Source organism: Nicotiana sylvestris, chromosome 8 (assembly GCF_000393655.2).
Source record: "Nicotiana sylvestris chromosome 8, ASM39365v2, whole genome shotgun sequence".
NCBI classification, from domain to species: domain Eukaryota; kingdom Viridiplantae; phylum Streptophyta; class Magnoliopsida; order Solanales; family Solanaceae; genus Nicotiana; species Nicotiana sylvestris.
In genome coordinates, this window is record NC_091064.1 from 67521364 (window position 1) to 67544759 (window position 23396).

The following is a 23396-nucleotide window of genomic DNA, read 5'->3' on the forward strand; positions in this document are numbered from 1 at the left end:
CCTTGTCTTGACACTCCTCCAACTTTTTTGGAATGTAGACTCAAAACCCTCTTACTGTTGTGACCTGATAGTGGGTGACTTGGAGGAGGATTCTAAGAGCTTAGGATGATTAGGAGGTACAGGAGTGGGTTTGCCTGGAAGAGAATCAGGTTCTTCAGCAGGTTTTTCTGAGAACATCTCATGAGCCAGAGACTCGAGGAGTACTATGGTTCTTACATCGCCTAGGAATGGAGTTTCTTTCCCCTGATACTCAGACGAGAGATATGCTCCTTCATTCATCAAACTCTCAATAGTGATAGCCATGATATTATGCACTGCTTCCTTTTCTGATGACTCTATAAGAGTCACTAAGTCCAAAATGGAGGAGTTTAGATACTGATCAGGATCATCCTCAGAGACCTCTGACACTTGAGAGGTGAAACCCCCTGAGTGTTATTTGATGAGATCAGAGGAGTGACGAGACATAGAGTTCTCAATAAATGGGAGAAAAATAGGGTTTTTTAGAAAAGGAAAGATTATAGGAAAATAGGAGGAACCAGGTGTGGATACAGTAGTATTGGAAGGAGTGAAATAGTGAATCTCTAGGTATGATTTTAAGGGTGATAGGGAAGTAGGAGTGGTGTTAACGGTGGAAGAAAGAAGCGATCATTCGATAGCCATTATAGGAGTATTTAGAAGACAGGTAGAGTGAGAGAGAGAGATATGAAGAGAGGATCACAGCTATACAGAAGAGATGAAGGTTCATGACTTGTTGTGATGGAGAAGGAAAGTTTTATTGGAAAAAAGACTTATGATGAAAGGAGAGAAACAAGTTCTGAATAGTTTTGAAAACGGCGGTAGGTTTGTGGGAAAACGTTATCATGATGAGGGGATGAAGGGATTTGAAAGACAAGACATGTCATGCAGACTTTGAAAAGTCGGATGATATGGCAGTTGAGTTAATTATATTACCATTTTGAGACGGCATGCAGAGAAAAACACATTACTACTAACCTGTGGTACAGGAACCTGATGCCTGAACATTTTTGAAAAAGGTTTTAGCAGCTCTTCTTTCGCAGTTCATAACTGTACCTTTAGCTTCTATGATCGTCATGCGGGTTTACCTGCAACGGTATCGATGTGAGTTAGGCTTGGTCAGAAAACACTTTAGCTAACTTTACTTGAAGGTGTCTTGTATAGCCAACTAATGGAGAATCAGGTTCTCCATTAAACTCTCATGACCCCATCTTCACCTTGTTTCTTCCATAATATTCTCTACTCAAGGCTTTGGTGAAGATATCTGGAATTTGGTCTTCTGTTCTGCAAGACTTTCCACAGATCAACCCTTTCTCCATATTGACCCTCAGAAGATAATGCCACCTTTCAATGTGCTTGGTCCTCTTGTTTTGAACTGCATAGCGAAGATATACCATTAGAAAATACCCCAAGATCTTCCAGTTACTACTCAGTTCATAGGGTTTGAGCATAGCAAGGTGCTTCCGCTACATATTCTTCTTCAGTTGTTGACAAGGCCATTGAGTTTTGCTTCCTTGTCCCCCAAGGGATGAGACATGAACATGGCAAGTGAACCGTTCTAGAAGTACTTTTCCTATCCACAAGAAAACCTGCACAATTAACATCATCATACCTAACAGGATTAAAACTGTCACCTGAGGGGTAATACAAGACCAGGTCCTGAGTTCTTTTAAGATATCTCAAACTTCTTTTATCGGTCCTCAAGTAGGATTCCTAAGGACTTGACTTTGGATTCTATTCTGGAGTGGAGATACAGAAGGGACTAAAAAAACAAAAAAAAATTAATTTTTAATACTTGTCTAACTCTAGAGAAAAGGGAGTGATTAGGTTATCACATAGATGGGAGCTTTTGTGTTTCCATTTTGGGACTGAGGCTTGATTGGTAGGGGAACTTGGGAGGTTAATTTGATTTTCCTACACTCTTTTTTTTGTTACTTATGGAGCACCATGAACTGCATCTTTACTCTTTCTTCAGCTTCAGTGGTAGTAAGTGAAGTACCAGGTTCCTTGTAAGAAGTGGAGGATGATGTTGCATTGTCTTTCACCTGTCTCCTTCATCTTACTCATCATATCAGTCTCCCTATTTGAAACCTCAGATATTTTCCAGAGACCAGAGATGGTTCATTATATTGATCATCACTGTTTCTTCCTTGGTTAGAGGAAGGTGTCTTGTTGAATACCACATGAGCACTTCCTTCCACTTAGTGTGCCCTTTGTTGTAGACTTTATGGACTTTGCTTTGTGGAGAGTATCCTAGAAGGATTTCTTCATCGCCTTTGAATTAAACTTTCCAAGCTGGTCTTTCCCGTTGTCGAGAACATGGCATTTTTAGTCAAGAAGGTTCTCAGATGAGTTGTCTTTTGTTTTCTTCCATTTGGCAGCTTATAGTGGGTTTTGATTCAGGAGGAACCTGATCATACACCTGTTCACCAAGTAGAAAGCAGTATTTACTGCTTTTGTCCAGAAACACTTGGCGATTCCATTTTCGATGAGCATTGTCCATGCCATGTCTTCCAATTCTGTTCGTTCTTTCAGCAATACCATTTTGTTGTGGAGTCCTTGGTACTGAGAAGTTGTGTGTGATTCTATTTTTGTTACAAGCTCATCAAATTTGGCGTTGTCACATTCTGTCCCGCGGTCAGATCTGATGCATACTACCTTTAATTTTATCTTCATCACTCTATTTTATTATATACGCTTAGCGAAAAGAATATTTTTTGATATACCTAGGACATGGATTCTATATGAACCAATGGATCGTGACAAGTCGTTACTACTAGCAATGACTTCCTTTTTCATTACTTCATTTTTTCCATATCCCTCTCCTTTGTTCTCAGTTACTCATCAAATGGCACTCATTTCATATCTTTAAGTTCGATCATTGACAAGGTTCAAACAAAGGGTGGGCCATTGATAAAGAATTGATGGAAAATCACAATGCTAGCAGATGGCTCACTTCCTGCTCTGTCGGGTCATTTGATCTTCTCAGTTCCACTCGGGCATACTCTTTCATAGGCTCGACACAGGTTGTGACGTCGGGTCTTCTCTTCTCTTCATGAATCTCAGTTGGAAGCCCCCATTTTCATCAGACATCCATTGGATCTTCTTGACAAAGGCCCTAAACATTTCGAAAATCTCATCCTTTGTTCTAAGAACCTATGTCCAGGTGAATTTTGTATTTGATAGACCACGAACCAGGTCCTTCTCAAGCATCTCATATCACCAGCTTGTAAAGATTCATAGTCAGCAACGTAGATGTTCTTGTTTCTTTTCTCCACTAAGACCACTTTGCCAGTCACCAGATTGGTAACTGTGCACTCTTTTGACAAGAACTCTACTTTGTTCCCTTTAACGCAAATTTGAGAAACACTCAGGAGATTGTACTTCAGGCCATCCACATAGTACACATTCTCAATTGAGTGACAGAGAGATTTTCCAACTTTTCTAGCACTGAGAATGTGCCCTTTCCTTTTTCAATGGATATATTCCTTTCCTGCAGGGTTTTCAGTGAGGAGAAATCTATGGTGCTTCCAGTCACGTGCTTTGAGCATTCACTGTCCTTGGTTCATTGCAGTCCGCTTCCTCTCACTGTTCCCTGCACATGCAAATTATGGGTTAGATTTAGGAACCCAAACTAGTTTGGGTCCCTTGTTATGATAAAAAGGATGGATAAGGGTTTTTTTAGTCCATGCAGGCAATATTCATTTCTTGCGACCGGTACCTGGTCCCTTGTTAGTAGTCACTTTGTCAGTAAACACTTTGTTTTCCTGAACAGATTGAACCCTGGCCTGGCAATTTTCTTTGAAGTGCCCGTTGTTCCCACAGTGGGTACACAGCCAGTTATCAGGAATAGTGACGTACTTGATGTGAGGGTTGTAAGGAGTTTTCTCCCTTTGGAATCCCATTCACTGCCTGTTTCCACTATTATTCAAATAAATGGCGGTGACAGCATCTGAGGACCAGGTCCACTTCAGAGATTTCTCAAGATCAATTTTTACTTTCTCCAATTCAGCTTGAAGTTGCCGATTTTTCTCAAGTTCACCACATAGACTAGTTTTCACATCATTTAATTCATGTTTGAGCTTGATGTGTGTCTCACTAGCTACTTCCTTCCCTTTCCCAAGACTCACAGTCCTATGTTCTCTATTGAGTCCCTCAAGGGTTTCCTCTATATCAGTGATTATCACTAAAAAATCATCCCTCTCTTGCTCAGTAGCTGAAATTTTTCCTTCTAGAGTGTGTTTCTCATTGTTGAGACCTTTTATTGTTTCCTTCAAGTCAACCACCACAAACATCAGGTCATCTCTCTCATTTTCTACACTAGTTATCTTTTCATTTAGAGCTTCCTTTTCTTTTTCAAGATTAGCTATGGTCTCATTTAGGTCCACTACACAGACCACCAGATCATCTCTAGATTGTTCAGCTTCTCCTAGTTCTAAGGTCATGATCTCATTATCATTATCAAGGATATAATAAGTGTGAGCACGTGATTTTTGTTTTACGCGACAATCACTCCAAAAGAAACAAAATAATAGCAATTGGTCTTGCTGTACAATTTTTGGATTTTTACGTGGCATGTTGTTAATTATTTATGATTTTTGCCCATTTTTATTTTTATTAAAACAAAATACAAAAAATGTGTGTCATGCGTAGTTTGAACCGTAATCCGGTTATTAAATGGAAAATCATAAATATGCATTTTTGTCCTGATTGTTGCCTTGTTTGATTTTACCTACCTTTAATATTTTAATATGCGTGTAATAATTACATTAAGTGTTAATTAATGGTGTTTAATTTTTATTTAATTAGGTTTTGTGTTTAAGAAAAATTAGAAATAAAAGGAAAGGGTGCAATTTGTTTTAAATAAATTTGGGCTGGTTCCCCATTTCAAAATCTAAGGCCCAAACGAGCAGCCCAAGCCACCAGTCCAAACAGCCAATCTCCAGGCCACAAAAACGACGTAGTTTGACACCAAAACTACGTCGTTTCAATGCCAATCCATCTCGACCATCAAACCAAACTGATCCAACGGTCCAGATCTCTCACCCATAATCCCATTACCTGACCCGTTACCCGAACCAACCCTGACCCTTACTAAGCCAAACGACACCGTTTCATTAGAGCCTTCAGATCCAAGCCGTTGATCTCGATTGATCCAACGGCTGAGATCAATCCACCCATCCCATATATAAACTTTCCTATCATACCCTGCCCCCTATCCAAGACCCCCTGCCTTCGTCCTCATCCCCTTCCCAGACCCCAAACCCCGGAACCCTAGCCGCCCCCTTTCCCCTCACCATTAATCCCGGCGGCATGGACGCCGGTGACCCCCACCTTAACACCATAGGACCGCCTCACCACCCTGAATATAGATCCGTTGTCCTTTGGTCTCGAATCCCCTCCCACCTTCTCGAATCTTCATTTGAAGATTCGAGTCGGACCTCGACTTACACCGATCTACCCCAGCTTCACACCAGGCAGTCCCCGGACCTCCCTCGTGACCAAACCATGCTTGGTTTGGTCCGAATCTAACCATGGAAACCCAAATTCCAAATCTGCCATCTAGGAACCTTAGAAACCCCGGGCCTGGTCTGTGTCCGTTTGAGCCAAGTGATTAGGGTCTAATGGACCTTAATCGAAGTGTTCTCAGTTAAGAACACTTCGATTAAAGTCCGTTCAACCCCAAGAAGGTTTTTTTTTCAAATACGAGCTAGGGTTTGCTGATTTTTCAAGATTTCAGGTATTTTTGTGTTCTTTTCTATCAGTTCATGAGTCTTATTGTAATTGAATGTTTGTTTATTGCCCCAAAATGTTAGTTGATTTTATTTCTGAGTTGTTGGTCGACTGTGTCCTGTCCACCTTGCCTGGACCTCTCTGTTTGATCGAGTCTTTCTTTCATTTACTGATAATGTGTGTATGTGTAAGCTGTACAATCAACCGAATTTGAAATGAGTCGATTAATTAGTTCCCAGGTTCATTCTTGTATTAACAGTGCAATCTGAACCCTTTGTTGATACTGTTAGATTTCTGATCATTAGCTTCGATTGTATGTGTTACCATTAGTATAGTCGAGTCGATACACATCGTCAATAAGTTCAAAGATTTGAATGATAATAATTTGATTGGTTTTCTGCTGAAGTCCTACTTAAATCAAATTAGGAATTGAGTATAACTACTTATATTTGTTGTATTTGAATCAGAAATTTAAGGGTCTGGTCTGTAACTGCAGTCTGAATTGGGGGGCATGTGCACTTGTGCACAACATGTGCATAAAGGCCTTTGTTAAGATTAAAATAGTTTGACAGCATATGTTGTCAGATTATATTCTTGCTGCCCATGTCTGCTTTTAGTTAAATAAGCCAATTAAAAGGGATGTCAGGAATCTCATGGGAATGTTTTATATTTTAAAATGTTGAATGGAAAAACAGCAAGAAAGATAGGGGTTCTGATGTGTTTTAACATGCTGTGAATAGCCTGATGTTAGGCTATAAAGGGAGGAGAACTTCCATTAGTTCGGGAGAGGATGAGAAGAGATTTTTAGACTGGAAATTGAGACTGGATTTTAAAAGGAGAGGAAAACATCTTTGAGGAGAAAATAGAGAGGCATATACAGATATACATTGAGAGAGGCATAAAACAAAAAATACAGAAGCTTTTCTTCTCATTGCTGTCTTGATTTTACCGATTTCGATTTGTTTGATCAATACTGATTTCTCCCAAGTCTCGACTAAGTTTACTGGTTGTGGTTCGCATTGGTTTGTTTCCTGGATTTGGTCTGTCTTGGACTTCTATTTCTACTGCACTGTTTACTGCTGTCATTTTGCCATTTTTCCATCGGCCATAGTTGTATCTTGCACTGGGACTTGTTCTTGTTAGTTACCTGATGTTACTGCTGTTGTTTGGTATTGCTCCTATTGCTACTGACTTCCCTGCTTCTTCTATTATATTCAACATCCAGGTACACACTAGAACTCCGCATTGATGTAACAATGAAAGCATGAAATAAAAGATACGCGGGAGTTTAATCGTTCGTTGCTGCATTTACAGTTTTATAAACGTTATTAGATTTGTGTAACCTATTTAGTTTGCAACTCAATGAAAAACACATAGGGTAGCCTGTACTTAATTGAAGTTTAGTGTGCTTAAAATTGTGATTTCAGTTATCTAGTTGGTTGTATGATAAAGAATGCATGAGTGGTTGGCATACGGATAATTAGATTTCCTTCCAGCTATATTTTGTATATATAGGGCAGAATGTTTTAACCCTGCAGAATACAATGTAGTTTTAATCTTTTGAGTTTTAACTTTATCGGATCTCGTTAGGTAGTTTACATGACCATGTTCGAACCCTATTAGTAGCAGTTTCCGATAGTCAATTCTACTGACTTAGTTTAAATAAGTTAATTTAAATTCAGGATTGAAGAACATTTTAACGTAGGTTTTGGCAGTTTTATTAATCTTGTATATTAATATCCTCTAGCAAATTAAAAGCATGTTCTCCATGAAATAAGGCATGAAACAATTCACGTCTCATAAACAACTAATCAGATAATCAAATAAGAATCCGAAGTTGGTCAAGCATGTAATTTAATTAGCGTGTACTTTTCCTTCTTTTATTTTTCTCAAAGACAAACAAAAAAAAATAGAAAAAATGTAGTCGCCATTAGGTTTATCCTTTCATAAAACGAGACGAGTCTCGCCAAATAAAAAATGCAAATTACGGGGCCCTCAATAATTAACCATAATAAATACTTAGAATTCGGGATGGACTGTTTAGTGAATTTCACTGCCTTCCCCAAAGATAATAACGCGTTAGACTCTTTAGGCGCGGCTTAATTAAATTACATTCTTAAATTCGGGTGCGCATTTATGTGACTCAAATTCAAATCTCAACGGAGTCGAAATGTGTTAACAACTACGGGTGCATTGATTATAACGTGGTTCGAGATGCATTTTCACGACGTTGCAATTCTATAAAATAAATAATAATAATAAAAGCGGTTTTAAATTCAATAAAGGCACATAAGTCACAACATGTATTCAAATCAGATATTTAGCCATTATAACAATTTAAGCGACCGTGCTAGAACCACGGGATTCGAGGGTGCCTAACATCTTCCCTCGGGTCAACAGAATTCCTTACTTAGAATTTCTGGTTCGCAGACTTCATTTGGAAAAGTCGAAAATTTCCTCGATTTGGGATTCAAGATAAACCGGTGACTTGGGACACCAAAAGCCAAACCTTTCCCAAGTGGCGACTCTGAATTTAAATAAATAATCTCATTTCGAATATTGTCACTTAAATTGAAAAAACTCCCTCGTGCATTTTACCCTCCGGGGCGGGGCGGGCAAAAAGGAGGTGTGACAATAAGCATTAATTAAAACATTGGCTAATGACCTTAACTTCTTAGAAGAGTAGGATTTCAGATTTCTCTGAACATCTCTGAAATTTACCTTATTATCTTCATTTTCTTCATCCTCATCAGACTAAGCCATCAGCGCGAACAATGAGTCATACTTTGTTGCTTCAGTTTCCACTGCCATCATGGAACTATTTTCTGCATCTGGTTCCCTTTCTAATTCACTGGAGGATTCTCCCCAAGCAACAAGAGCTTGCGTCACAATATTGTCAACTGCACTTTTTCAATTGAATCGTTTGTCTAGAACCAAGTTCCTTTTTGCTGCTTTGTCAGGATTTTATTTGTATTGCTCTTGTTTCGCGAGTGGGCAGTCTTTGATGAAATGCTCTGGCTTTCCACACCTGTGACAGAAATAATTGTTCCTTGCTTTACTTGAACTGCCCCTCTTTGGTATACCATCATTTCTTCGAACCATCTTTTGAAATCTTTTAGTAAGATAGGCCATGTCACTATCTTCATCACTTGAGTCACTGCTTTCAACTTTTAGTACCAGGTTCTTTTCCTTCTTCGGCTCTCTCCTTTCACTGTCTTTCTTTCTTTTCATCTCGTATGTCTTCAGATTACCAGTCAACTCATCCATGGTTAGAGTTTGTAGATATTTAGCTTCAGTGATGGCATTTACCTTACTTTCCCAAGAACCAGGTAGAACACTGAGGATTTTCCTTACATGATTGTTTCTAAGAATAACATCTCCAAGTGAATGAAGCTCATTTATGATGGAGGTGAATCTGGTGTGCATATCTTGTATAGACTCATCATCCTTCATCCTAAAGAGCTCATACGCTGTGGTGAGCATGTCAATCTTAGACTATTTAACCTGAGTAGCTCCTTCGTGTGCGGTTTGCAACAGTTCCAATATTTCTTTGGCAGTATCACAAGCTAAAACTCTGTTGTACTCATCGGGTCCTATGCCACACACCAAGATTTTCTTGGCACGATAGTTCTTTTCTACGGCTTTTCTGTCAATGTCGTTGTACTCTTTTCTGTCTTTCGACACCATTGGTCCAGTTTCTTCAAGCTTCTTTATAGGAACATGTGGACCATCACAGATGATGTCACATAGCTCTGAGTCTTCAGCCATTATAAAATCATGCATGCGAGTGTTCCACCACCGTAGTATTGACCATTGAATCTAGGAGGCATGTAGGTTGATTGTCCTTCCTCAATGTTGGGTGGAGCAACCATTAAGATCCTTTCTAGGTGTTAGCCTTTTAGAAAGAACCTGCTCTAATACCAATTTTTAGTTTGTATGAGTCCACCAAAGAGTAGATTACCTGGTCCTCTATGATTTTAAGCTGAGAATGCTAATAAAACTGTAAGTAAAGAAGACAAGGGATTTTTACGTGGAAAATCTCACACAAGGGGATCAAAAAACCACGACCTACACTTGTAGGCTTTTAACTTCACTAACTTGCAATCTCACTATTACAAGGCACTTTGTAATAACCCAATTACAAAGACTTCGACTAACTTGTGATGCTCTCACCACAAGCCACTTTGTGACTCTTCTAGTTACAAAGACTTTAAACTTATGACTAATCCTAGTCACAACATAAACTCAGAAGTTTACGGATTTTTGGTTTTCCTAAAACAAAGCTTCTAAGAAAGCAAAATAGGAGATACAATGAAGAACAAATAACAAGATTACAACTCAACTACGGATATACATAAACTCATTATGAAACTGATCCTTAGTGGAGTTGTATTCTTGTTCTTGACACACCAGCGACTTCAATGTTGGAAGAATACTGTTATGCTTGAGAGAAAATCACTGAATACACAAGTTAAGTGTTGTGCCTTGCACCAGGTTGTTATATTTCAAAAGACATCACAATGGATAGTGATGTCAATTGTTGGTACACGCTTCTTCCTAATGAGAAGTGACTGTTGCATTGTCTTCTACACAGTCACTTTTGTGCAGTTGTGTTCCAACTATATAGTTGACTTGTACTTCTGTCAGAGAACACTAATGGACCAGGTCCCAGTTGTGTTCCTTTTTTGTAACAGTTGCGAGATGGTCACTTTCTGCTATTACGTTCTAGTTGTACAGTTGACTTATACTTCTATCAAAGAACCCTAAGGGACCAGGTCCTTATTGTGTTCCTCTTTATAATGGTTGCGGACAGTTACTGACTTGTATTTCTGTCGGAGAACCCTAAGGGACCAGGTTACCAGGTCCATATTGTGTTCCTCCCTGTGGTTGTTCATTCATTTACTGGAGATCGGACTGGACATTATTCATTTGAAATATATACTATGTGGGTCAGGTTCTCTATCTGGTTCTTTACAATAAGTTTATTAGATCATCAAAACATAAGAAGCATAAGGCAAAGACATTGAAAACCCCATCAAGGGTTATCTCCTAGGCATCAATCATTCTTAGTATATGACAAAGAGTTGTTGGCATTGGTCATGGCAATCACTAAATGGAATCAATACCTAATGGGCAGATCATTCACAGTGAAAATAGACCAAAAGGCATTAAAGTTCCTTCTTGAACAAAAGCTACACACAGGTTCTCAACTAAAGTGGATCACTAAGCTGATGCAATATGACTTCACCATTGAGTACAAAAATGGAAAAGAGAACAAGGCAGCAGATGCATTGCCCAGATTACCTTTGGTGGAACTAGCTTCTCTAACTTTGTCCACAATTAAGATAGACTTACTGAGCCAAATTATGCAGAGCTGATCACTAGATGATGAACTCATTAGCTTAATCCAAGAACTCAAAGAAAAGAAATCTGAGATGAAGGGGCACTCATTTGTACATGAACAACTGAGGAAGAATGGGAAGCTAGTAATAGGACCTGATGGGCAGTTAAGGAAGGAGATCATGAGATTGTGGCATGACTCAGACAGCGGGGACACTTAGGCATTGACCATACTTACAAAAGAATTGTTGCTCTCTTTTATTGGAGAGGTTTAAAGGAGGATGTTCAAACATATATCAAAGAGTGTGGAGTTTGTCAAGGCACAATCATGAAACAGTACGTTACCCAGACTTACTACAACCACTCAAGTTTCCTTCTTTAGCATGGAGTAGCATAAGTATGGACTTCATTGAGGGGTTACCAAAATCAAAAGGAAAGTCAATTATTTGGGTAGTGGTGGACGGGCTGACTAAATATGCTCATTACATAGGGCTCTCATATTCTTACTCAACTAAAGATCTTGCAAAGATATTCATGGAGCAGATTCATAAGTCGCATGGGATGCCAAAGGATATAGTAAGTGGTAGAGATCCTATCTTTACTAGCAAATTGTGGCAAGAATTGTTTTCTATGCAGGGGGTCACTCTTAGTACTTCTACAGCATACCACCCTCAATCAGATGGTCAAACAGAGGTGGTAAATAGATGTTTAGAGACCTACCTTAGATGCTTTTGTTCTGACTCTCAAAAGGATTGGTATTCTTATTTGGCAACAGCTGAATGGTGGTACAACACTACATTTCATTCTTCAATACAGACCACTCCCTATGAGGCATTGTATGGAAAGCCACCACCTCTCCATTTGCTTTATGTGGGGAGAATCTCAACTGTAGAAGAAGTTGATAGAAGCTTACTAACAATGGAGTTTAAGTTTCAGTTGTTGAAATACCATTTGTAAAGAGCTTAACAGAGGGTGGTTGAGCAAGACAACAAACATAGGCTTGATAGGCAATTCAAGAAAGGCGATTGGGTATACCTCAAAATTCAACCCTAAAGGCAAGTGACCATGTCTGGTGCTCCTTTTTCCAAACTTTCAGCCAAATATTATGGGCCATATCAGATACTGCAGAAGGCAGGAGAAGTAACCTACAAGTTATCATGGCTTCCTTAACTCCTCCTACATCTCACTTTTCATGTATCTCAATTGAAGCCCTATTACAAACTACTAGAAATAACCTCGCACCCCCCTCTGCTTGACCAGTCCCTATTGTCCTCACCCTTCACATATCCTAGACAGAAGAATGGTACAAAAGGGAAACAAGGCCATCACTCAAGTGTTAGTCCAGTGGGATCAAACAGGTCCAGAACAAGCAACATGGGAGGATTACCAATCTCTTATAACTCGATTCCCTTTTTTCCTTCCTTGGGGACAAGGAAGATTTCAACAAGGGGGATCTGATACGAGCTGAAGAGTGTGTAGCTTTCGGAGGTTGTACGTTAATCTTAAAAGATAGGTCGCGTCTGTTAAGTTAGTTATCATAGAGGTTGGAACTAAGTTTTGAGTTGTTCACTGAGGTCCCTTTATAATTATTTTATAGTTATCAGTAAATGCACATTAACCCTAGCAATTGCCACATAGAAGCATAGGACAGCTGTAGATTCCTTTTTCTTCTTTCCTTTATAAGAATTGTATTGGAATCTCTTTTACAATATGAATTCAACCCTATCTATTTTTGCTCTGTATTTTCCTTTCCTTAGCAGCTTTATCTTTTATTTTCTTTCTTTAATTTACTGTTCCATTACCGTTCGTATCAGTAATTATGATCTAAAATTCTGATTTGTTTCAGTTTTTTTAAATACAGTAACAAAAAATAGATACAAGACGCGAAAGCGAATTTATCTGGACAGCGCCTTTATTTCTCTTTCCGTTATTTGTTTTCTTGCTTTTGCAAAATCGGACGCTTTTGAAGTGCAACATTAAGGAAACGGGACTGTAGTTTATAGCGAATTTTATGGAATTATTGGAAGATTTGAGAAATGCTCGGCGATGGAAAAAGGGAAGAAGATTGGTAGTAAGTGAGTTGTCCAATAGCCCATTTGGCCAAGCTTCTAAAATCAGCTTATTTGAGAAGTGCTTTTCTCAAAAGTGCTTTTTAAAAAAAAAATATTTTTGATGAGAAGTAGTTTGTGTTTGGCTAATTAGTTAGAAAAGCACTTTTGAGCAATAATTAGTGTTTGGCCAAGCTTTTGAAAACTGCTTCTACATGTATTTTACTCAGAAAAGTGCTTTTGAAGAGAAGCTACTTTTTCTGCTTCTCCTCAAAAGTACTTTTGTTTCCTTCGAAAAGCTTGGCCAAACAGTTAAAGATGCGGCGGAAAGCACTTTTGGCCCAAAAAAAGCTTCGCCAATCAAGCTATAAGTCGCAGCTCAAATGTTTGACAAAATGCCCGAAAGAACAATAGGGAGTTCTTTTTATTGAAAGTGGAAGTTTACCATTCGGGATCGAGATTGATATATGTCGCTGTTTTTTGATATGATAATTGATGCTGGCAATAATTAAAATACGATAGGAATTGTACGATAGGTTCCATAAATGTATACTTTTAAGAAGGTACAATACTTAGTTAGCCTCCGAAAATTGGCATGGTTTATCAGTGCACATTGAACTTTTTTTTTTTTTTGCTAAACCATGCAGTTATCTTTTTATTGAAAACATAAAGTAGAACATTACAAGAAGGGGACTGAACGCGCAACTGCAGTACCCCTGGAGTCCAAAAGTAAGTGGCCCCCTATATTTAGTTTTCTTTTTTTTATTTCATACCCTATATAGTATTAGTGGTGGTATTGTACTTTTTTTATTTTGACATTTCTATTACGACCTGTCATTTCTTTCGCTTCGGGTTTCTTGTTATCTTGTTGCTATTACTGCATGTTGCTATTGCTTTTTTTTTTCATTTTTACTTGAGTCGAGGGTGTATCGGAAATAGCCTTTTACCTTCTCAAGATAGGGGTAAAGTCTACATATACACTACCCTCTCCAGATCTCATTTGTGAGATTCCATTGAATTTGTTGTTATTGTTGTACGGGGGTAAGAACTATCTTGAGCTTTTAAGGGATGAAAGCCCTTTTGGGGAGGGTGGAAGAGGAACTCACATGTTGCTAAAATTATCTTTTTGTCCTTTCGCTCATATAGGAAAGATCGGTTTTTTGATCCATTATCGATGTTCTTTTAATTTTATAATTATTTTTATGGGATATTTATAAAATATAACACTTGAGGTCGATAAATAAAATACATGAAATATTTGTATGATCATTTCTTATATTCAAATTGCAACTGGTTATAGGAGATTATTTTCTATAATAATGGATGCGTGTTTTTGACTCATTGGGCTTAATGTGCCCGAACAATAATCCACAATTATAGGAGGAATAACGAATAACCATAATATCAGGTGAAAATACTAACAGTATTGATAGAGGAAATTGGTCGATGCAAAATGATATGAAATTATGGACCATATCTTGTCCAAAAACCGTCCTATAGTATCTCTAAACTGAACATTTGTTCTGCCTTTGCAGCTTCAATGCCCTCTACCCAAAATCAAGGATCTCTCTCTTTTCTCTCACACCCTCTTTTCTTCTCTTTCTTTTTGCAAAAAAACAACTTGCTTCCCTTTCATTTTTCAGACACACCATTATTCGGCAGATATTCAAATGGTACGTTACTATGTTGTATATGCTCTATATCTCTCTTTTTGGTTGGAGACAAAGAAAATATTGAATCCTGAATAGAGAAAGCAAACGAGTTAAAATTTGATGTCCATGGTGTAACAAAAGTTATAGAGGCATTCTCATATATGTGATTTAATAGCCAGATCTTGTGTGTTTTCTTTACTATGGTACAAAAATTAGAATGTGGTTGTTCTGACCTTTCAGGAAAATGTTTTATATGAGAAAATCAGCTTCTCGTACTTGATAATCAAAAGATGTTTTGAGAAAATGATTCTCTCACTTATGGGAGGACGTTATTTTTTTCTTGCAATAAACTTAAGTTTTAATTGCACATCACTTGCTCCAATTAACACCTATACATTATTACTATTGAACTGTAGTCTCAAAAATCTGATCGAAAGACTCTGCAATTTGCTAATACTGTTATTATATTATTTGAGAAATACTTTACATTCGCCAACCAAGAACGGAAAAACATTTGTCAGGAAATTAGTAATTTTCATATACAACATGGAAAATGACTTGCATGCATCATACCAAACAGAGAAACTATTGAAATGCTATAACGTATCATAGGAAACTAATGAGGAATTGAAGAAGTTTATGCCCCAATAGTCCCCCTTCCCTAACTCTCTAAAGAAAATAAAATAAGAAAAAGCATATATATATAGAGAGAGATAGTCGGTGACAAGGTTTGCATATAATAATTTGTTTTCTAGTTTTAAATTCTTAATAATGAAGGGTTTTGAGCAAGTTTTTTTTGTTCATTTTGTATTTCTTTCTGGCATATTGGATAGGCCAATTCGGCATCGGGAATAGCAGTGAGCGATGACTGCAAGCTGAAATTCTTGGAATTGAAAGCAAAAAGGAACCACAGATACCTAGTGTTCAAGATTGAGGAATCTGTGCAACAAGTTGTGGTTGAAAAAGTAGGAGGACAGGCAGAGACACATGATGATTTTGCTAGCAGCTTGCCTCCCAATGAGTGCCGTTATGCTGTTTTTGACTATGACTGGACTACTAACGAAAATGTCCAGAAAAGCAGGATCTTTTTTGTTGCTTGGTAACCTAATTCCTTCTCTGTCTCTCTTTTATTTTTATTTCTTTGTCATTTTCGTACCTAATTGATTTATCGATTAATTCAAAATTTACTTCATATAAATACAGAAATGCTCCCAATGAAACATTTCAGAACTCGATCGATAACCTTTGGTTTATGGTTACTTTTCATTTTCTTCTTCTACCAATCATTCATCATCAATGTCTCCTTCTTGTTCTTATTACTTCTTGGGTTGTCAATCACTAAACCTTTGTAAAAAGTACAAATAGTTTGATACTATCTAACGAAGTCAAATTTTGATGAGTTTGCAATTTTAATAGATAATTTCATGTATGATTATTCAATTTCTTTAATTTATTACACCAAAATCATAAAAATTAATTTTAGTGTGACAAAACAATAACTCAATTATGCCTATATATTAGGAGTATAAAAATAAAAAAAAATCAAAAATCTTGTCCCGGGAAGCACATATAGGCTGTGAAATGTACAAGAATGATATATATATATATATATATATATATATATATATATATATATGCTATTTATAACTATGTCGGCAAATCACCTTACCTAATATTTATATGATGCCACTTAAAAAAATTAAAAGCTCATTTTAGACTCAACATAATACCCGATGTTTTTCACCATGTTGTATATCACATGGCTTTCTTTTAAGTGGGTCAAAAAAATAGTTTTTTTTATCTTTTGTAAGTGGTGCTACATGGATATTACGTGAGGAGAGTTGCTAAAATGGCAGCAGTCTACTAGTTGTTTCAGGATTGAATTTAGCATGTTTCGGCTTTTTATTTCATATGATAGGCAACTGTAGTTGAGTTTTTTTTGCTCATTATAAAAATTAGCATTAAAACTTTAATTTGGTGCCATAAATAGAAAGTTGAACGGTCATCCGCGAAATTAACTCAATATTCAGATAGTTTGACATCTAACAAAGACAAATCTTGATGAATTTTCAATTTGTATGGGATTGAATAAAGTGTTATTCTGCAATTTTGGAATGTAGGTCACCAGAGACAGCAAGGGTAAGAAGTAAGATGCTGTATGCAAGTTCAAAAGACAGATTCAGGAGAGAATTAGATGGTGTCCAGGTTGAGTTGCAAGCTACTGATCCAAGTGAGATGAGTTTGGACACATTCATTGGAAGAGTAACCCATTAATTTAATTTCCTATACCTGCTTTGCCACTATTCATTACTATATATGTCTACTTTGACTTGGACCTTTATTTATTAGGTTCTAAGGAATTATGTTATTAATTATTTGACTAAGATGTTCAGTTTTGTCTTTTAATACTTTTAGTTTATGTAAACTATATATTAACATGGTCATGTGACAATGTGATGGGATCCTTTATAAGTAATTTTTATTCAGTTGAATTCTGTTTCTTTCCTTGAATTCATTTGCTTTTGATGACAAACTACCAAAAATTTGCAATGAAAATTAAGCTGCAAACAGGACTTCCTTACTTTAAGATTTTAAGATTGGGCCAGATCAATGTGAAATCCAGGCTTAGCTGACTTACGTGGAACCATAAAAACAATTAGTTCGGGTCATATTAACAATGATAATCGGATTTAAGTTATATAAACGGATAGCGTAATAAATTAGCCACACTATCAATCTTATTTAACATGCTATAAAGATTAATTGCTTAAATAGGTTACTAATTCTACCTTTTAAATGATTCGAAAAATGTAGAAATTTTTACATTGTCAATATATAGAAGTACTTAAACTTTTTTTCTTTTTTTAAAAGGGGAAAGGCAGGGTATTATAAGGTGAGAAATTGAATCCTCACCAACAAAAGCAAAAGTTCATATAGCCAACCAACTAAGCTATTATAAGAGAAGAGGTAGCTAATCTCTTTAATTAGTGATCGGTTAGAGAAATTGGGAACACGAGAGGAGGGGTTGGAAGCATTAATGAAGGAAATCTTTTCATTATTTTGGTTTCTTGAATTCCTTATTCTACACTTTGTTTGCAAAAATAACTGTTCATCCATCTTCACTTGGAAGGTTATGGGTGTTTGATCAAAAAGTGTTACGTCTTTTAGTTAAACCAACTAATAATAAAATAAAGGGTAAATCTTAGCCAAACATAATTAAATTTAATGGGTACTAAAATCAAAGAGACCGAGTTAATACAACATTTTTTAGAATGATTGAAAGACATTAAATATAAATAATAGGCTTACATCTTTGATATACTGTTCTGCATTTGTAAAAGCAAAGAAGATAAGGAAGGGATCTCGTCGATAACTACGAGATCTAGCTTTATTGATTCTAACAATAGAGATTACAAAGGTTTGTAACCCAAAATCTAGACTTTTTCCTTTGTTCCTTGGAGGTCCCTTCCGTGTCTTCTGTTATTCCCAGATCCCCCTCTTTTCTGCTTTATCTTCTTTATATATATACTATCAATTTTCCCTTTTACCCAATGGTTCTTAACCTGTGTGCCCTCTTATGACTGTTTTTTTCCTCACTCGCCCAAGCGTTATGTTCTGCTATATAAGCCTTCTGACGGCTCGATCTCGGCAGTGGCCGAGATACTCGTCGCCATTACGCCTTGTGGGCACGACCATGTCTTGGTCGACCCCTTACCATTCCCTTTAATTGATAGTCATCTGGTGATCAGATTTTGACCCATATAGTTAGTCCCTCCACCTGTTGGGGTCACCTTTTGGCGAGCTCGATGGGCAGATTCTGTTGATTCAAGAGTTAGGAGAAATCTGGGCATTGTGCGACGGACGAGGTTCTTATGGCGAGGTGGCGACGTGACGCTTCAAGGACTTAATTGGGTATTACATCAGTTCAGAGTTGGATCATCACATCGATTCAGGGTACCACGAATCCCTATTATGTGTCATTATGACGCACATATCCCAGGCACCGCATCGTTTTCCGTGCCCTTTCAGTTTTTCGATTGGCGACTCTCAGGTTTCCCGCTCAAGACATTTGTGTTCCTATAAATAGGGGGAATACCTCATTGATTGTTATGCTTTTCAATCTACCTAGATTACAAACTCCCACCTTTTTCAGTCTTTCATACTTATGTTTTCGTTATAATTCGACGTGATCATTCTCTCTTTTCTTTCATCGTTCTTGTTTGCTTCGATCAAGACAGACAAATGGATGGTACTTCTTCTCAGACTGATTGATTTGTTGAAGCTCTGGTGCCGGAAAATGACGTGCCCCTTCTTGAAGAGGGAGTGAAGGTGGTAGACGAGGGATTTCCGACAGTGGATGAGATAGTTCCCGCCCGCAAAAGATGGGGACTGACTTTAAAAGCCTGCTAGAAAAGAACTGAAACTTGTCCATTCTATTATGGATGAAGCGGCGATTATGGCGCTCAAGGCCAAGTAGGGAATCCCTTCTCATATCGAAATGGTACCGGCAACAGGGAAGGACATTGTACATTTTCACCACCCGGGATACTGCACATTTTACGCGTACCCCTTCGTTATCGGGTACCCGCTTTCTCTCCCCTCTCTGGTGGTAGACTTCTTCCATTTTTACGGAGTGTGCCCGGATCAACTCTCTCCGTACACGTACAAATTCTTCCTCATGCTTATCAAGTACGCAGAGCTTGTCGGACTAGGAATTTCCTTGGGGCACATGCTTCACATCTTTGCCCCTTATTTTCTTCGGGGTATAATGATCCATATGCGCCATCGAGGAACCAAGATTTTGGTGGTGAAGATGGACGACAAAGCTAATCGCCTCTTTGGGAAATCTACTTCTATGTGCGGACGGAGCACCTTGTGGAGGACTCAGCAGGGTTTCCAGAGACGTGGAACTTTGCTCGTGAGTTTTCCTTTATTTCTTTTGTGATTCCTCTTAAGGCTGTTGTCGATCTGCCACAACCCAAACCAATGGGCCGCGACGAGCACCCGGTACCTTACTCAACTGAGCACCAACATAACGTATCTTTTCTTATTATACTATCATAGATAACTGAGCGAGAGAGGCTGTCGTGAAATAGGTAGAATATAACATGTGTGAGCACGTGATTTTTGCCCAAAGCAAATTATTCCCAGAAATTCAATCAAAACAATTTCTTTATTATTTAACAATTTTTGTGAATTTTGATGTCATTTTCTGTTAGTTGTTGCATTTTATCTGTGCATTTTAATTCATATGAAAATACAAAATATGCATTTGCATTTAGGATCTAATTTCATATTTTAGTATTAATTAGGGGTTAATTTGTTTTAGAACAAAATATGAAGAAAATAACAAAAATAGTTCACTTTTGCATTTTTAATTGTTTAATTGTGAAGTCATCCCGAAATAGTTTTTAAAATAATTTTAGAAATCAATTTGTTTAATTTTGAAATATATTAGGACTTTATTTTAATTGTTGCAATTTTATAAAATTAAAAAGAAATATATATAGAAAAAAAATATACATGATGAAATACAAAAATTAGATAAAAGAAACAAATAGAGAAATGGCTGCCCACGATTTGGGCCATGCCCAAGTGATTCACCCAGGCCCAAACCCCTTGACCCGGTCCATTCCCTCAGCTAAACGAAACGATGTCGTTTCAAGGGGCGTCAGATCAGGACCGTCGAGGTCTCTTGATCGAACGGATGAGAAGTGTGGGTCGTTGAGTATATTAGTGTCCGAAAGTTAGCCCACCCCTCTCAGACCCCCCCTCCCGTCCATCTCTAACCTAAACCCTAAAAACCAGCCGCCCCCATATCCTTTCATCGGAGCTCGCCGGCGGTGAACGACACCTACTCCAAATTACCCCAAAATAACACCACGAGACCTCCTCTTCTCCCTCATCATGAATCCACCACCCGTTTCCTTCAAATCCCGCCCTAGCTTGTCGAATCCTCGATCAAAGATTCTCCGGCCAAAACCCAAAGAAACCCAATCACCACCAAATTAACACCATGTGACCGCCTAGGCCTCCTCTACCCAACCCCCATAGCCCTATCTCTCGAATCTACTTGGAACAGCTTGAATATCAAATTGAAGGTTTCAGACCAAAAACCCTAATGCAAAGTCTCCATGATTTCGGACCCTAACAACCCTAACCAGGTGTTTTCTTATGAAAATACATGGTTAGGGATATTACGGGTCAGAAATTTTGGGGGATTTGGAGAAACAACCACTGTTCGGAGCTCTTTGTTGTCAGTGAGTTCTTGTTGGCATTTTCTTTTATTTCAATTCTTTTTCCTTTTCTGATTTTCTGCATGTGTGAATTCCTTGGTTAATGTCTAGTTTAATTTGCATTTTGATTTTTGTCAATATTGTTCTAATCTTGTGTCCTGATTTGTTTTGATTAAGTCTAGTTGTTTGTTTGATTTTAATATGTTCCAATTCCTGATCTTAGTTTGATTTTTAGTTAAGCCGTTGATAATTTGTTAATTAGTTTTACTAAGTTTTGTTTGAATTAATTTCTGGTGTTCCTTTAGTTTAGGTTAATTACTAGTTAGTTCAGTTTCAATTTAATTAGTCGTTGTTTGGTAGTTAGTTTGGTCATTAATTCTGAGTTCAATCGATAGATTCAACAAGAGTTAAATTGGGCTATATTCAGAGCTTAAGAAACTGTCTTGGTTATAGCTGTAGTTTTAGTTTAAGTTCAGGGGTAGTTTAGACATTTAGGATTGGGCAGCACATGGTAGTTGCAATTAGAATCTTCTAGAGCCTTCTGGAGTGGTACTTTAGTGTAGATTTCAATAATTTTAGTGGGATTACTTGGGTAACAAGTTAGAAAATAAGGGACTAATTGAATAAATAGGTAAGGGACTGACATTGAAAACTGAAAATCTGAGGGCTGCCCTCATGGGTGCTTATAAAAGGCATGCCCTTTACTTCATGGAGGAGGTTTTTTTTCAGCCATCGAATTCCCCCAAAAACTCTCTCTCTCTCTGAAATTTTCAGATCTGAAGTAGAAATTTAAAAAAAAAACTCAAAAATAATAAAATATCACTATTTCATTAGAAATTGATTGTAGACTGATGTTGATGTTCTAGTTACTAATTCACATCCTCTAGTTCACTCTTTGATTGGTGATGTTCAGAATGGTTGCTGGGTGATCTCGAGCAGTTTTTGAGTCTAATTAGATTGTGTTTGATTGAGATTTGGTCCTGTGAAAGTATGATGATGCCTTTCTAGTATAACTGAGTGCATTTCAAGGGTTTTGGTTTAATCTGTTTGTTTCATTTGAGTTCTGAACCTTCCTGGAATTTCTGGATTCATTTTCTGGGATGTTTGTTGTTCTGTACTGCTGAAAATTGCTTACTGCTACTGCTGCTCGTGCGTTGCTTCAGCTAACTTCCAACTTTTCTTTGTTTTGTGGTCTAAATATCAGGTACATGTCCTGAATCTCAAATCATGTAGTTGTCCAGTTGGAATGAAATGAAATGGAAGTATAACTTCATTGGAAGCTTTAGTTATTGCTGTGTTTTATCATAGTTGATTGTAGTAGTTTGGACTGTAATTAAAATTGTTTTACGCTGATTTAGATTGGTTTGGACTATTAAACTCATGGACTGTTCAGGACATTTGATTGTTTGTTAGACATGTTGTAGTTTAATTTCATTTGGTGTAGTTAAGTTTTGAAAAATCAGAAGTTATTCAAAGCATAAAGCGATCTTGTGATTCAAAGTCCTCACTCGTCTTAATAACTGGCAGTGTAATCCTAGAGTCACATTGTTTGTATTTAGTAATGGTAATTGTGAGTTAGTTTAGAGCTGGACGTGTAATTTGACTGTTGGATTAGCTTATCACTAATTAGCCTAGAATAGTTTGTTGATTAACTCTGTTAAAAGACATAAGGTTGAAAATTGATTCTGGACTTGCATCTTTAGTTGATAATTGGATATTTGAATGATTGTGGATAATTAGTTAAGGTTAATTGCAACATGAGTTAAGAAGTATTATTAACTAGGAACTGAAGCAAAACTGGGCTGAACGTTATTAGCATAGAATTAGTGTAGAATTTCAAACTCAGCATGTTCTCAAGGTCCAACTCGCTGGTTGGTTTCAATTCAGCAGGGATTGGGTCAATTACTTGAGCCCAGAATTGCTAAAGGGTCTTTATTAATATGTTTTGTTTAAGTAACTCCAATTATTTAGGGCCTCTTTTGCTTTATTCTTAGAAACAAAAATATAGAAAATCGTACTTGCTTTAGGTTTGTCCTGTAATCAATAAAATGAGATGAGTCTCGCAAAACAAAACATATAAATTGCGGGGCCCTCAATAATGTTATATGAAAATATTTAGAATTCAGGAGGGCCGTTCAGCGAATTTCACGGTTTTCCCCAAAATAATAATACGCTAGACTCTTTAAGCATGACTTTAATAAAATTACGCTCCTAAACTCGGGTGCGCATTGATGCGACCCAAATCCAAATCTCAACGGAGTCAAAATGTGTTGAAAACCACGGGTGCATTGATTGCGACGTGGTTCGAAACGCGTTTTCACGACGTTGCAATTCTTTTAAAATAACGATAAAAGCGGTTTACGAATAAAAGG

General features: G+C 37.4%; 1 protein-coding gene across 1 annotated transcript; it reads left to right on the plus strand.

Moving 5' to 3' along the window:
- Positions 1 to 14656: 14656 nt before the first annotated feature.
- LOC104240295 (actin-depolymerizing factor 10-like) lies at positions 14657 to 17245 on the plus strand. Its single transcript, XM_009795121.2, has 3 exons — positions 14657 to 14809; positions 15622 to 15887; positions 16909 to 17245. Exons 1-3 carry the CDS (start codon positions 14807 to 14809, stop codon positions 17060 to 17062), a joined length of 423 nt encoding a protein of 140 aa, XP_009793423.1. The 5' UTR covers positions 14657 to 14806; the 3' UTR covers positions 17063 to 17245.
- The last annotated feature ends 6151 nt before the right edge of the window (positions 17246 to 23396 follow it).